Raw genomic sequence first — 16,554 nt, 5'->3', positions numbered from 1 at the left:
TAGTACACAAAGGAGGGGAAACACTATACCATTAATAATCATGAAAAATATTTCCCTTTTCAATGATTCCTTTTCCAGATCATTTTTTGCCTAAGTCACCATATTCTCCACTTGTTGCTGTACCATTTGCCATCTGACAAAATAGAAACGTTACAGGAATATCTACATGACAAAGCAATATACAACAGACCCACCTACCTGAAAATACCTCACTGCATCTTGCCAAAGCAAGATGCAGAGATCAATCATTCAGGCAAAACATGTTGCATACCTTCTTTTACTAGAATAGTTCCCTGATCAAACCTTCTACAGAGTACAAAATATCCAAACATTCTTCTTAGCATCTTGAACTGAAATGAAAAACTTGTACCTAGAAAGACTTTAAATGCATCCCCTTCATCCGAAGAGCGTGTCTTCATTCACTCATTTATTTTACCTTGAAAATCACAGTATGTCCTACAATTGCCTGGTCTATGACAACCTTAAAAGACTGGACACCTTACCTCTTGTAGTTTCTTTCCACGAGGTAAAAATGATAAATGGCAATGATAAATAGCAAACAGTCACAAGAGAATGTGTGTCTGAGGGAAAGGAATCATAACTCAAATCCAGCCTTGCCTGAAGGCCAACAGGTCATGAGATTATTCAGGTCTCAATGGAAATTACCTTATTCAAAAGAGGAAGAAAAGGGAAAGCACAAAGAGGTGTTAGGCCAGAAATGAAATCTGAAAAGAATAAAAATGAAAGGAGCATAGAGGAGGGTGAAAAGCTCTCAGTACGAATGCAATGCATTAGCAGCTGGTGCTGCAAAAGGTTTATGTGGTCACCATATTCCTTAACCCAGGGAGGGGAAGAATGTGCCAACAATTAAGAGCTGCCTTGTAGGTCAGTAAACTCTTCAGCCCTAAGATAGCTCAGCACAGCCCCATGATAAAGGACATGCTTAACCTCCTAGTGATCTTTACCTGAAGCTTTCTTAAAGATTAGCATCCTCTACCCATCTCAAGACTAGGCTAGTAGCTTTAACAATGATCTCCAGGGACCAGTCCACTGTCTGCACAACTCTCAAAGTCAGATATGTACTTTCCCTTTCCTTCTTACACAAACCAATAGTATCTCAATGTCTGAATTACCTACATACAGTCGGAACCTATAGCTAAAGTGTTAAAACCTTTATATCTCTCACCATATAGTGTGCGTTCTTATTTGCAATGAACATTATACTAGTCACACTACCTCCATGAGGCTAAAAACTAACCCCAGTCAGAGGCTCTTACCTCCATTTCAGTCATTTGGGGACTAGCTTCAAAAAGAGGGCTCGGACATCCAACAAATAGAAACTCACTTGCCTTCCTCAAATAAGTCTTAGGTCAACCTGACAACACTTAAAATACTGAAATGGATGTATAGAAATAATATAGCACTCAACGTGTTTTCTCCTTTCTCCTACTGTCCTCTCCTTGAGATCATGTAAACCAAGGTTGCATGCATTTCTAAAAGGTACCCCACTATCAGGGTCTCTTTTTTATTTTCAAATGTATCCTAATTCAAAGTGGCTATGCCAGGCACCATAAGGTGTAACTCATCAAGGGTTATGTGCCCACATCCACCCCTGTATATTTAGTACCACTAAACCAAAGACGCATACTAGCCACCATGTGGTGTAACTCAATCCAAAGATGACCAGTGCAAACTCCTTAAAGACAACATACAGAATACAAGTCTCTTTAAAGGCCAACTAGCCGACTCCAACACTGAGTTCAGTTCCATCACAGCAAGTATTGGCATCCAACATTAGAGGCTGCATTTGTTTCACCCAATGATGAAGCCCTGCCCAGAGGCTCACAAGACAAAGGCTGCATACCTATCACCGTGAGGTGCGCGTTGGCAGTAATGCTGGTGACTACATTGGTTGCAACACACTCCCACTCCCCGTGGTCTTCCTTGCTGAGAGATGTGAACTGCAGGCTTCCGCTTGGGAGGACCAGGTGTTTGCTTCTACTGGGCTTCCCTACCTTGGACAGAAACACAGAAAGAGGACACATGTAGCTCAGAATCACAGAGCAAGCATCATGGCATGTGGGAGAATATGGACATCTCAAACAAATCCAAAGGGATCCATAAATAACAGTTCTTAACAACCCCTTATCACTGGGGAGGACTCTTCTGATGTGAACACAGACCCAAATGGTTGATCTGCCTTGACTGAAATGCAGTACAATAAGAACAAACATGCACTAAAGGATACATACATTTGACATGCTCAAAAGTGACCAAGGGTTGCATGACTCATCCATGACCACAATACACCAAGGAATACAAGCATTACTCATATGCACTTTGCCTCCATAATGGACACAACCATTCCCATATTGCACTGTGGAAAGGGCACTTTATGCGCACACACAGTGTAGTATAGAATAAAGGCCTGTAACATAATGATAATGCACTTTTAGTTCCATACATTAGCCATGCTATAAGAGCAGACAGTAGGCTCACATCAAGCATTTCCATGATTAAACACATGCCTGTGACTAACCAGGAATACCCCTCGGCCATGCCCACAGTAAAATAGGGTGTCATCCCATACTCATGTCCACAGCACACTAAAAGATGGCGTCCTCAATCATTCTTCGGGTACTGGACAGTTCAGGTTGGCACACAGTGTGTCTAGGTATAAATGGCTCAGCCATGCACCACAAGGGTGGAGGCACCAACTAAACTGATATTGCATTCATACACATGCATGAGGGTTTAGACATGTCTGGCATATAGCATATGCACTAAAAGACTGACTCTCAACATGCCTACAGTAAGCCAAATGAAAGACACTGTAGCTTTGCACTTAATGGTCAACACTTTAGTTCTGCAGGTAGTGGGCTAAAGGCCACCTTCTTCAGCTATACCTAAAGTTCACATTAGTTGAAGAACTCAACCATTCTTATTGTGTAGACTCCTTTCCAAAACTGTTAATGAGCAATGGGAGGGCACTCTAAGATTCACCAGTCACCAAGTGCTCTTGTAGTAATATTTTCAGTATTTGCAGAAGCCAAGTAGCAAATTGTTGCAGCATGAATTAAACTGTACTCATAAGCCATGCACAGACATCTTCTCCTTCATGCTAAGAAGATCCAGGCACCAGAACTCCATAGACATGCCACATGTTTGAGAGGTTTGGTTTATTAGTCATGTCAAAACTGTACTGAGTCTCAGTCCACGTAGATATGCCTAGAGGGCACCAGAAGATAACGTTTTCTAGTGTGCCCATGTAGTGCCAAGAGCTGTACACCTTATCTATTTCCATGGCTCATCAGCACTCGTTAGACATTCAAAGAATGTAACAGAGGGCAACCCACTAAGACACACCTAAGGAAAGCCAGGGATCAGATTCTTTAGACTGCTTCTCAGGTTGCCAAGGAATGGATTAATAAGGCTTGGAATGACAGCCTTGAGGCTGTACTACTTCAAAATGTGCACTACAGCAGAAGCTGAATTAGTTAAGCACTGCTTGATGTGGCCATCAAGGCATGCCTTATTGCATCAAGAGTGGAATTCCCCACATGTCCACTGTGTCTGCCAGGGGAACCAGCCTTCAGCAATTCATGTAATGCACCACATACTACAGTTTCCACAGCTCCTTATGTGTGACCTGAATGTTGAATGTGTGAAACATCTTGAGTGTGCCAGCAGTGCACTTAGGAACAGGCTCCTCATATTATGCTCACAATGCAGCCTGGAAAAGGCATCATAATTTTGCCCAGACTGCATCAGGTGAAAGATGATTCAACTGTACTCATTGATTGTTAGGGTCCAGTTCCACAGCCATGTCTGTCATGAGAAATATGCTGGACATGCATTGAATGTGCAAAATGCCCAACTCAACCATGATCCCTGAGTGAAATTGAACTTAATCAACTGATCAGACGAGGGCTGAATTATCATTTCCAGAAGCGGAGAGATTGTACAAAAAAAGCTGAAGGAGAACACATGAAAGTTGCACACAAGAGGAAAGAAGGATATCAGAGGAGAAAAATAAGACAACAGATGGTACAGATAGGAGAGAGATAATTAACTGAGACAGAAAGAAACTGCATGGAAATAATTATTTGTTGGTCATAAAGATGGGAACACAGGAAAGAAGAAAATATAGAAGGGCATAAATGGGGGAAAATAAATTAATAGTAACAGAAGATAAACACATTAATGTGGCAAATTCTGCAACACAGTTTAAAAGAAGAATGAAAAAAGGACAGAGAGAAGAGAGAAGAGAAACTGAAATCAAAACAGGAAAATAGAGGAAAGAGAGAGATTGAAAAAAGGACAGGAGGAATAGAAAATGAAAGAATTAGAAGGGGAAATAGGAATGTGTGGGACAGTTTTAGACACAAGCTTGTGCCACATCTGACTATTTACTGATCAAAAAGTAGCTTTTGGAACATTCTTCAAATGCAACAATACGACCACTTGGCCTAGTGTGCTATGGAGTACAAACACATAATGGATATAGCGCCTTTACCCAAGCATGTTTTTACATCTGTGGGCATGGGACACTATGGGCCTGATTCAGATAGTGGCAGCCGAGTTACTCCATCACAACGGTGACGGATATCCCATCTGCCAAAATCTAAATCCCATTATATCCTATGGGATTTAGGTTTTAGTGGACGGGATATCTGTCACTGTTGGAACGTGATATCCGTCACTGTGGTGACAGAGTAACTCGTCCGCCAATATCTAAATCAGGCCCTATGTTCTCTTGGGAGGTTGCCCTTCTCCACTAGAGCATTGGTAGGTATAAGAAGCAAACTGAAGCAAAGCCCTACAACGTGGAGACCAACACCTTCATCATAGGTTAAGTTCCAACTCCCCAGTCCACACCCACATGTACAAAGCATACTAATAAACAGAAGGATTTCTCAAAAAGGCCCTCTCTGTGCCTTGGCACTCAAGGGTTCAGAAGAGTAACATCCAAAGGTGCCTAGTGCATCAAGATAAAGCGACAGCGATATGCCTATTGTACCAGCCTGCATTGTTTATTTGTTTAGAAAAAACCTGTTTCAAAGAATTCCCAGCGTGGGTTTTAGACCCTCAGGTGCTTTTCTCCAAAGAACATGGATATATTTCTTCTTTCAGCAAAGACATCCGTGAGGCAGCTCTTGCTGATGAGGCATTTCGCTATTTGGATACACACTAATCATCAGTGATTGCAAGTGCAATGTTCGGAAAGTGCTGACACTGTGGCTCTTTTGAGGCTCTGACTGAATGTAGAGGTTAAGTTGGGTTTAATTAAGAAGGATTATATTTAGAATCTTACCTTTCTCCACGCGATGGTAGGAAATGGGTCTCCGGCCGCAGCACATGGGATCAACAGCTCTCTCCCAGCCTCCTGTCGGTATTCCCAGCCTGGCAACACTGTGAAGTAAGGAGGGTCCTGCAGGTAGAGAACAATAAGCCAGTGAATCTCAGAAGAGGTACACCAAAACACGCATACAGAAAACAGTAGGCATGTGCATGCAAAACACACCCATAACACCAAACCCAGAGTGAGCATTTGTAAACAAACCTGCTTATACAGGTGCTTTTCTGATGGTGGGTCTAGGGACAAACATTCCCATATAGAAAGCAAATTCTAGCACTTTGCCCCTGTGTGATTTACACTCGTTTGGCCTGTGGATTTTCTCCCAATGGACTCGTCAATCTGTGTGCCCACTAGAAGTGCTTCATGTTTACCTGAAGTTCTTCAGCATGTCATTAAGCTCTCCTTGCCAAGGGTCAACTGTCGAAGTTGCATCCCCACCCTTAGTGGAGAGTGAATACTGCTCATTTAAAAAAACTGCTGTCAGACTGACAACTGCTGTCTACTGATTCTAAGTTCAGGGGACAGGCCTTTTGCACACACTTTTTCTGTACAGGAGGCCTACCTGCGCTTTCAAGTGAATTCTGTTTCTCCATAAGTGGCATCTTTATGTTTCCTAAACACTGGCCTTTATAAGTGTCACAAGTTATATCTGTGTTTGTGCGACATCATATGTGGTGCAAGCAGTGTGCTATAGAAGACTGGGAATTTTGCACAAAATAGTGACCTTCCTGCAATACATGTTGTCATGAAAATTATCCCTTTCTTGCATGTATACTGAACAACTTAAATTATGATGCTCCTGAAGCTTTAGCTCAGAAACAATGTCTACCTCTGCTCAGAAACAGTACAAGTGCTTCCCTTTCGGTGTAGTGCTGGGAATGCTCTAGCAATGGAAAGAAAGGCCAACTGCGTATCACTGACCTGTCCATGGAACCCATAATCTGACCATTTAGTGCCTACCTCCTTTGTTGCCTAGAAGCAAGAAACCACTTTGCTTGGGTTGACTGGCTCTTCAAAATTCAAAGTTAACTTGGACTTAGTTTGGCCCTGGCACCCAGCCACTACCCTACAGTAAGATAAATACAGTTCATTCGGGCCAAGAGATTACACATCACCTAGTCTTTAAGAAGCTCTGTGGTAATAGCACAGACAGGCGTGGACCAGGAACAGGACTCTTCATGTACCTGTTTTACCTGAATCTGTGATTAAGGGCTTGAGGTGAATGGGTCATGCAATTATGGCCTACTCTGGAAGAGGACGATGTTGAACCACGCATTGTGGAGAGGTACATACTCCTAACTAGGAGGGACAATAAATAACAAGCATCCGACCAAAGCCTGTGTGGAGGTTCTGGAGTGACTAAAATGGACAAAAGGACTTCTGCAACACTAAAATGGTTGACGACCTGCATAGAGAATTTTACAGTTCTATGTGTTGTAAGCTTGCATCATTCCAATCAAAACAGTACAAACCATATACATTTTGGATGTTAGGGACTTGGGCAGAGATTCTTGGTTTTGAGACATTTATAGAAGATTCTCCATCCCCTGGGCTGAACCACAATGAGTTAGCTCACCTTATACACAGGAGTGGTGAATAACTAGGCCAACTGTGACACATGTTTAGATACTTTTACAATGTAGCATTCCGTCTGGCAAATTTGCTTCATTGACGTAAACTTGCAAAAAGTGTCCTGATAAAAGGTATGAGTATTTATTTTAGATTTGGCTGAGCATTGATAATTCCCTTACCCCTGTGTAGCTTATGGGTCCCTGATGAGATCCAGTGCAAGGATGGGCACACGTCACCTGTGAGACTGTGAACTCAGTTCAAATTAAGTCTTAATTATGAGAAAACATAAATCCACAACTCAATATATACAGATGAAATCCATATACATTTCAGAGCACAGAAACAAGTGTAGGAGGCTGGCCTGGTTTGTAGTGGGTATCCTAGGTACTTGCACCTTATACCAGGTCCAGCTATCCCTTATCAGTGAAATGTAGTGTTCTGAAGCTTAGGCTGTCTAGAGGTAGCTGTAGCAGAGCAGCTTAAGCTGAACTAGGAGACATGCAAAGCTCCTGCAATACCACTATAGTTACACAGTACTTATACACAATAAAAGACAATACTCAGGCGGTCATTCTGACCCTGGCGGTTGAAAACCGCCAGGGCAGAGTGCCGCGGAAGCACCGCCAACAGGCTGGCGGTGCTTCATGGGCAATTCTGACTGCGGCGGTAAAGCCGCGGTCAGAAAAGGGCAACCGGCGGTTTCCCGCCGGTTTACCCCTGCCCCAAAGAATCCTCCATGGCGGCGCTGCTCGCAGCACCGCCATGGGGATTCCGACCCCCTTCCCGCCATCCTGGTCCTGGCGGTAAAAACCGCCAGGAACAGGATGGCGGGAACGGGTGTTGTGGGGCCCCTGGGGGCCCCTGCACTGCCCATGCCCAAGGCATGGGCAGTGCAGGGGCCCCCTAACAGGGCCCCATAATGATTTTCAGTGTCTGCCTAGCAGACACTGAAAATCGCGACGGGTGCCACTGCACCCATCGCACACCAGCAACTCCGCCGGCTCCATTCGGAGCCGGCTTCATCGTTGCTGGGGCTTTCCCGCTGGGCGGGCGAGCGGCCTTTTGGCGGTCGCCCGTCGGCCCAGCGGGAAAGTCAGAATGACCGCCGAGGTCATTTGACCACGGTGCGGTCTTCTGGCGGTCTCCGCCCGGGGGCGGCGCCCGCCGCCCGCCGGGGTCGGAATGACCCCCTCACTGTTACCAAAAATAAAGGTACTTGATTTTAGTGACACAAGGCCAAAAATATCTTAGAGGCAATACACCTTTTGGAGGTAAGTATTATACACAATATATACACTAGAGACCAAAATCAAGTAAGTAAATAGTCATAGAATACTGCAAACAGTAGAAAATACAATAGAATTCAATAGGCCTAGGGGCAACACAAACCATATACTAAGAAAGTGGAATGTGAATTCCCCCCTAGGCAAGTGTAGTGTGTAGAGGGGAGCTAGGAGTGCAATAAAACACCAAAGGTAAGTAAGATACCCCACCCCAGAGCCCGGGAAAGTAGGAGTAAAGTACTGAAAGTTTGCTCAGGACACTCTACAAGTCGTGATAAGAGTTATTGCAAGAACCAAGTAAGACTGCAAGCAACAAATGGTGGATTCCTGGACCTGAAGACCTGTGAAGAGAGGAGACCAAGTCCAGAAGTCGCAGAAGATGACAGGGAAGACAGGAGCCCCTGCCAACCTAGAAGATGGTGCAAAAGAGGATTCTCCGGTTAGAAGAAATCTGCAGAAGAGCACCAAAGAAGATGGCTGCAGGTTCCTGCGTGATGCAGGAGATGTCCCACGTCGAGATGCTGGATGCAGGCAGTTTTCAGCGCTGGATTCGTCCAACAAGCCTTGGTTCAAGCAAGGTCGTGTTTTGCGTCAAAATGGCGCTGCATGGACCCAGGAGGGATCTGGGGGCCTCAAATCGGACTGAGGAGGCAGAGGGGGCTCCCAACACTGGAGAGAGACCACAGATGACCAGGCAACACCCCCAGGAGTCCCAGGACAGGGGGAAAAAGAAGGTGCAAATTGTGGTTGGTGCAGCACAACAAAAGAAGGTCCCACTCCACCGGAGAACAACTCAGTGGGTTGTGCGTCACAGGATGGAAAGCTGGGGACCTGGGCTACACTGTGCACAAAGGATTCTTGGAAAAAGAGCACAGAGGAAACAGGAGGTACAGATGACGCGGTGCACAGGGGTACTGTCGCAAACCGGGAAGACAAGCCCTTACCTCCGCAAAATCTGGACAGCTGGACCTTAGGATAGTCTGGGTCGAAGGGGTCCCTCCCACCTGTGTTCCGGGGAGCACGCTTCTCGCCAGGAGAGGAGTGCCAGAGAACCGGTCGTCGTCTTCGAAGGTGCCTGCTGGAGCAGGGAAGTGACTCCGTCACTCCACGGGATATTCCTTTGGTTCTTCTCGTGCGGGTTAAGAAAAGGAGTCCTCTGAGCCTGCACACCTTGGAAACAGTTGCAGTTGCTGGCTGGAGCTGAAGTTGCAGAGTCACAGTAGCCTTTCTGGATATTTTGTTGCAGTTACAGTGGTTCCTAAAGCAGTCTGCGGTTGATCTGACGGTCAGAACCTGAAGCAGAGGTTGGAGAGGATTCCTGGAGGAAACTTGCAAGCTGAATCTGAAGAGGAACCCACAGGAGAGACCCTAAATAGCTCTGAAAGGGGGACTGGCTACCTAACCAGGTATGCACCTATCAGGAGGGGTCTCTGACGTCACTTGCTGCCACTGGCCACTCAGAGATCTCCAGAGTGTCCTCACACCTTGGTAAACAAGATGGCTAACGCCAGGGACACACTGGAGGAGCTCTGGGCACCACCCCTGGGGTGGTGATGGACAGGGGAGTGGTCACTCCCCTTTCCTTTGTACAGTTTCACGCCAGAGCAGAGACTGGGGGTCCCTGAACTGGCGTAGACTGGCTTATGCATGGAGGGCACCATCTGTGCCTTTCAAAGCATTTCCAGAGGCTCTGGGAGGCTACTCCTCAAGCCTGTAACACCTATTTCTAAAGGGAGAGAGTGTAATAGCCTCCTCCCAAAGGAAATGCTTTGTTCTGCCTTCCTGGGATTGAACTGCTCAGACCCCAGGAGGACAGAACCCTGTCTGTGAGGTGGCAGCAGCTGTAGCTGCAGTGCAAGCCTCAGAGAGCTGGATAGGCAGTACTGGGGGTCCGTGGTGGCGCCCCCAGGGTGCATGGGATTGACCCCCCATACTAGATTTGGAACGGGGAGACAATTCCATGATCTTAGACACCTTACATGGCCATATTCGCAGTTACCATTGTGACCTATACATAGTGCATGCGTGTAATGATATCCCCACACTCACGAAGTCCGGGGCATTGGTACAGTGTTGGGGCACTTAGTAACTTTGTACCTAGCCTTCAGTAAATGAAGGTTAGATATATAGGTGACTTCTAAGTTACTTAGGTGCAATGAAAATGGCTGTGAAACAGTGTGCGCACTATTTCACTCAAGCTGCAGTGGCAGGCCTGAAGAAAGGTTTGTCTGAGCTCCTTATGGGTGGAAAAAGAAATGCTGCAGCCCATAAGGATCTCCTGGAACCTCAATGCCCTAGGTAACTAGGTGCCATATACTAGGGACTTATAAGGGGGGTCCAGTGTGCCAATTGGAATTGGAATATGAAGTCCTACTGACAACACACACATAAGCCACAAACTATGAGCACTGAGGTCCTGGCTAGCATGATCCCAGTGAGACAGGCAAAATCCACTGACACACACTCACAAACAGGCCAAAAGTAGGGGTAACCATGCTAGAAAGAGGCTACTTTCTCACAACAAGTAACTGTAATTTTTGTTTTTATTTATAATCTATTTCCTAACTGCACCAGGAAATCTTTCCATACTAGCAGATGAGCATGAGATGATGCCACAGTGGCACTTTCCACAGAGCTGAAGGTATTGTGGCTAGAAATTAAGCTTCCGCTACATAAAGGACCTGCCACTGAACACACCATCGGGCCAACCAAATAATCTAAATAATACAGACTAGAAGGAAATCAGAATTGAGACAGATGTCCTCATTACGACCCTGGCGGTCAGTGATAAAGTGGCGGTAATACCGCCAGCAAGCTGGTGGTAACTACCGACCAATTATGACCATGGAGGAAAGATCTCAGAAAGACAACCAATGTACCACATCGACCGCCAGGGCGGAAAAAAAAGCCACCACGGCGGTAGCTGCCTACAGCCAAGCGGAATTCAATGTTCCCCCCACCATATTATGACCCTGCAAACCGCCACTTTTTCCTGGGCGGTACCAACGACATCAAAAGCCTGGCGGAAACTGATCTCAGAAGGGAAAGGACTCACCATTGGAGACACAGGGAACAACCACGCCGACTTGGAACCAGAACTGCATGTCTTCCTGATGATCTTCTACATTCTGCTCCACCACGAAGACCAACGCCGGCGAAGACGACGATGACGGTGAATACAGCCGCCTAGCACACACAGGAGGGGGGGAGGAAAACACGGGTGACACACACACACACACACACACAACACAGAACCAGATGCATTATGAAAACAATTTGACCCCGTAACTCGGCTGAATAATGCAAGGACAAAACAATTTCCCAAAAGTGAATGTAATGAGATCAACACAGTAGGAAAAATAAGTTAGACAAGATAATATATATATATACATATGTACAGAAAAAGGGAGAGTCCACAATGTTCATAGGCCACATGGCCACAGGCCAAAGTCCACGGCCACACATGTCACCTGCTTCAACACGGAGAGAACACTGCAGGGGCATTAGTTGGTAAATAGGCAGGCACCTTAGGGGGACGGGTGGGGGGGCACCTCAGCTAGTAACTGTTACAAGACCACTGGTCCTGGAGGGGGCAACATGCCCTGTGCTTGATCCTGGGGAGTGATGGGGCACAGTCTCTCAGCTGGGTGTCATATCCACTGGCTTTGGAGGGGGCAACATACCCTGTGCTTGATCCTGGGGAGTGATGGCCATGTGGGTGTCTTACCCACTGGTTCTGGAGGGGGCAACATGTCCTGTGCTTGATCCTGGGGAGTGATGGCCATGTGGGTGTCTTACCCACCGGTTCTGGCGGGGGCAACATGCCCTGTGCTTGATCCTGGGGAGTGATGGCCATGTGGGTATCTTACCCACGGGTTCTGGAGGGGGCAACATGGCCTGTGCTTGATCCTGGGGAGTGATTGTGCCACAGTCTCTCAGGTGGGTCTCATACCTACTGGCTTTGGAGGGGGCAGCCACAGAGCTGACCATGGAGGCAGGATTACATACCGTCCGCCGGCAGTGACGGCTGCACAGTGGTGGTGGTGGTGCTGGTGGGGTGAGGCTCAGTCCATCCCTTGCAACCTCAGACGGCTGCATAGAGGTGGTGATGCTGCTGGTGGGGGGAAGCTCCTGCCCATCCTCTGCAACCTCAGACGGCAGTACAATCATGGTTTGTGGTGGGGGCCCCGTCGCAGTTCCTGCCCCAGGCCCCTTGGTCTTTTTGCCTGCTGGTGCAGGCTCCTTGGTCTTCCTGGCTGCTGGGGCAGGATCCTTTCTCTTCTTGCCTGCTAGTGCAGGCTCCTTGGTTTTCCTAGCATCTGAGGCAGGCTCCTTTCCCTTCTTGCCTGCTGGTGCAGGCTCCTAGGTCTTCCGGGCAGCTGGGGCAGGCATCAGAGAGGAGGCCAGAGCCTAAATCGATCCCTGTTGGGCTGCCAATCCAGTGTAAATGCCCTACAGGAATGCATTAGATTGTTGCATTTGGGCTGCCAGCCCATGGATGGCATTCACAATGGCTGACTGCCCTGCAGAGATGGATCTCAGGTCAACAGCCTCCTCACTCAGGAAAGCAGGTCTAACTGGGGCAGGGCCCGAGGTGCCTGGGGCGAAGGAGATGCTCACCCTCCTGGGTGAGCGGGCACGGGCAACTCGATGAGGGGCTGCTATGAGGGCGGTGCTGGTACGGGGTGGCGGCAGTACCTGTAGCTGGGGTGGTCACAGAAGTGTCCGGCACCACCAGGGAGCTTCCATCGGAGGAGGTATCTGAGTAAGAACTGTCCCCTCCAATCTCTGCGGCGGTGCTTCCCTCGCCCTCCGTCCCACTGGTCCCCTCCCCGTCGGTGGACTCTGCTTCCTGGGTCATGTGGGATGAGGCTCCCTCCATCGCCGATGCCTCTGCTCCTCGGCCAGATGATGCTAATGCACATAAGGACAGGATGACAAAACAAAAACAGGGGGGGACAAAAAAAAAGGATACACTTGGTCAATGGCTGCACCAACACCACCGTTGGCATACACAGCACCCTCACACACAGGGAACAGGCCTACGCAATATGCCATAGGACTACCAGAGAAATAGTTAGCCGCCAAGGCATGGGGAGGGGCACACACGCTCAAATGCAGCACAACTGGGACCCACGCAGCCCTGACCAGTATGGATGCCTACGAGCTAGATTGCAAGATTCTACCTTCTGAACCCTAGCCACCAGGGAACCTATGCTGCAATGTCAGGCTTGGCCTAGGGGCACCCACTGACACCACCCCACACGGATACCACCCTACCATGCGTAAGTTGTAATGATGGGCACTGTACTCACCCCCTTGTGGCTGCTGTGATGCCCTCAAGTACCCATCCAGCCCTGGAGCCAGTATGCGGGCCATCAGAGGGGTCAGAGTTCAACGGGCACCCCTTCCTCTTTGGGAGGTCTTCCCCAGCTGGGCCTCCGCCGTCTCAGGTCCTCCCACCGTTTGCAACAGTGGGTGCTCCACCTGCCATAGATCCCAGGGTCGGCAGCTCCTTGGCGATGGCACACCATATACCCTTCTTTTGATGGGCACTGACCTGCAGAGGAAATAGACAGAGGAAAATAGATGTAGACAAACAGTCCTGTCTGTTAAACATATGGCCCACCATACCCGTTTCCATCACCATTTACACACACACATGGCCCAGCACACCAGCTGTACGTTGCCCAGAGGACATCAACCCACCCCCCTTACACGAGGTCTTCACACACAGCACTCTATGCATTCATGCCACATGCATCGTGCGCACAGTGTACTCACCTGTTGGTCTGGAGCACCATACAGCAGTCTGTACTGGGGTAGGACCCCATCCACTAGTCTCTCCAACTCCTCCGATGTGAAGGCTGGGGCCCTTTCCCCGGTCACATGGGCCATGGTAGGTTCCAGACACAGGTCACAGAAGCACATGCAGTGTAGGTCCTCTCCTGTGGAAGGTCAGGTAGCAAGTGAGGAATCAGATAAAAAATGGTGGTCACATTCGCGGCGGTGCATACCGTTACCGCCGGCATAGATAGGGCCCAATGTTGACCAATGAGGAGTTGCACGGTGGTTCCCGACCGCCTAACGCAACAGTGCACATCGTCAGCGGAATTGCCTCACTTCCACCTCCACACAGGATGGGCGGTCGCCATTTCAGGGGGAAGGTAACAGGGGGGGCAGGCCCTGAAAAATTGCTATGTCACCGGTGATATTAGGACATACTGGACAAATCTCACTGACCCATTACAAGTTAACAGGATACAAAGTTCTGTTGTAGCTCCATTGTTCAGTTTGTAACCAGCTCCTCACTCTTTTGTCCCTTAGATTCCTACCGCTGTGGACGAATAGGAGATAGAGACATACCCCCGTGTACAGACCCCTGGTGGACTTGGCAACACAGGAGGACAGGCACATTATCCTCACCTATAGACTTGGCAGAGCCACAGTCAAAGAGCTGTCTGCCCAACTGGAGCCTGACCTGACATCTGCTATCCATCACCCCACTGGGACACCCCCCCTCTTGTGCAAGTTCTATCAGTGCTCCGTTTCCTGCCAACTGGTTCTTTCCAAGTAACAGTGGCCTTGGCAGCAGGAATGTCACAGACAATGTTCTCAATAGTGCTGACAAGCGTGTTGTCTGCCCTGATTTAACACATGTGCAGCTACAGTGTTTTCCCCCAGGTTGAAGATTTGGCCACAGTGAAGGCTGAGTTCTATGCAATGGGACATATCCCCAACATAATTGGGGCAATTGATGAAACACATATTGCATTTGTTCCCCATTTCTCACCGTCAGAATAAACAGGTGTTCAGAAATCGGAAGAGTTTCCACTCTATGAATGTACAGATGGTGTGCTTGGCGGAAGAAGCCGAAGATTCTACAACAACGGAAGGTGTCAGGAACTTCTCCTTTGGTCAGAAGATGTCCCACGGCGTGCTGGAGGATGCAGAGTTGTTTCCACGCAGAAAGACTGCAAACAAGCCTTGCTAGCTGCAAGAGTCCCGTTGAGGATTTAGGGTGCTGCCAGGGCCCAGGAAGTCGCCCGTTGGAGGAGGAGACAGAGGGGGCGCTCAGCAACACGGAGAGCACACGCAGAAGCAGGCAGCACCCGCAGAAGTACCTGACCAGGCACTTAGAAGATCTGAGGACAACGGTCGACTCAGTGCCACAAAAGAGGGCCCCACGACGTCGGAGTACAACTCAGCGAGTTGGGCAATGCAGGACGGAGTGCTGGGGACCTGGGCTAGGCTGTGCATAAAGGAAGTCTTGCAAAAGTGCACAGAAGCCAGAGGAGCTGCAGTTCATGCAGTACACAGGATTACTGTCTGGAGTAGGGAGGCAAGGACTTACCTCCACCAAATTTGGACAGAAGAGCCACTGGACTGTCGAAGACACTTGGACCCAGCTCCTGTGTTCCAGGGGCCACGCTTGTCAGGATGAGAGGGGACCCAGAGGACCGGTGATGCAGAGGTTTGGTGCCTGCATGCATTAGCAGGGGGAAGATTCCATCGACCCACTGGAGATTTCTTCTTGGATTTCAGTGCAGTGTGAAGGCAGAAAGCCCTCAGAGCATGCACCACCAGGAAACAGTCGAGAAAGCCAGCAGGATGAGGCACTACAATGTTGAAGGTAGTCTTCTTGCTACTTTGTTGCGGTTATGCAGGCGTCCTGGAGCAGTCAGCGGTTGATCCTTGGCAGAAGTCGAAGAGGGAAGTGCAGAGGAACTCTGGTGAGTTCTTGCATTCATTATCTGTTGAGATACCCACAGGCGAGACCCTAAATAGCCCACAGAGGAGGATTGGCTACTGAGAAAGGTAAGCACCTATCAGGAGGGGCCTCTGATGTCACCTGCTGGCACTGACCACTCAGAGCTGTCCATTGTGCCCTCACACCTCTGCATCCAAGATGGCAGAGGTCTGGGACACACTGGAGGAGCTCTGGGCACATCCCCTGGGAGGTGCTGGTCAGGAGAGTGGTCACTCCCCTTTCCTTTTTCCATTTTCGCACCAGAGCAGATCTGGGGGATCCCTGAACCGGTGTAGACTGGCTTATGCAAGGAGGGCATCATCTGTGCCCTTCAAAGCATTTCCAGAGGCCAGTAGAGGCTACTCCTCCCAGGCCCTTCACACCTATTTCTGAAGGGAGAGGGTGTAACACCCTCTCTCAGAGGAAATCCTTAGTTCTGCCTTCCTGGGACCAGGCTGCCCAGGCCCCAGGGGGGGCAGAAACTAGTCTTAGGGGTTGGCAGCAGCGGTAGCTGCAGTGGAGACCCCAGAAAGTTAGTTTGGCAGTACCCGGGCTCTATGCTGGAGACCCAGGGATGCATGGAATTGTGC

General features: G+C 48.6%; 1 protein-coding gene across 1 annotated transcript in view; it reads right to left on the bottom strand.

Moving 5' to 3' along the window:
* The window catches only part of IGSF9B (immunoglobulin superfamily member 9B), a 1,080,599-nt gene that overhangs the window by 555,457 nt on the left and 508,588 nt on the right, over positions 1-16,554 (bottom strand). The window contains exons 10-11 of the mRNA XM_069224455.1: positions 5,315-5,431; positions 1,865-2,015 (exon numbers count right to left, since the gene is read on the bottom strand). Of these exons, the coding sequence (XP_069080556.1) occupies positions 1,865-2,015; positions 5,315-5,431 (268 nt within the window). The remainder of the gene's footprint in view (positions 1-1,864; positions 2,016-5,314; positions 5,432-16,554) is intronic.

Source organism: Pleurodeles waltl, chromosome 3_1 (genome assembly GCF_031143425.1).
Source record: "Pleurodeles waltl isolate 20211129_DDA chromosome 3_1, aPleWal1.hap1.20221129, whole genome shotgun sequence".
Classification (NCBI taxonomy): Eukaryota; Metazoa; Chordata; class Amphibia; order Caudata; family Salamandridae; genus Pleurodeles; species Pleurodeles waltl.
Note: the sequence above shows the minus strand (reverse complement) of the source record. Positions and strands in the feature narration are given on the sequence as shown.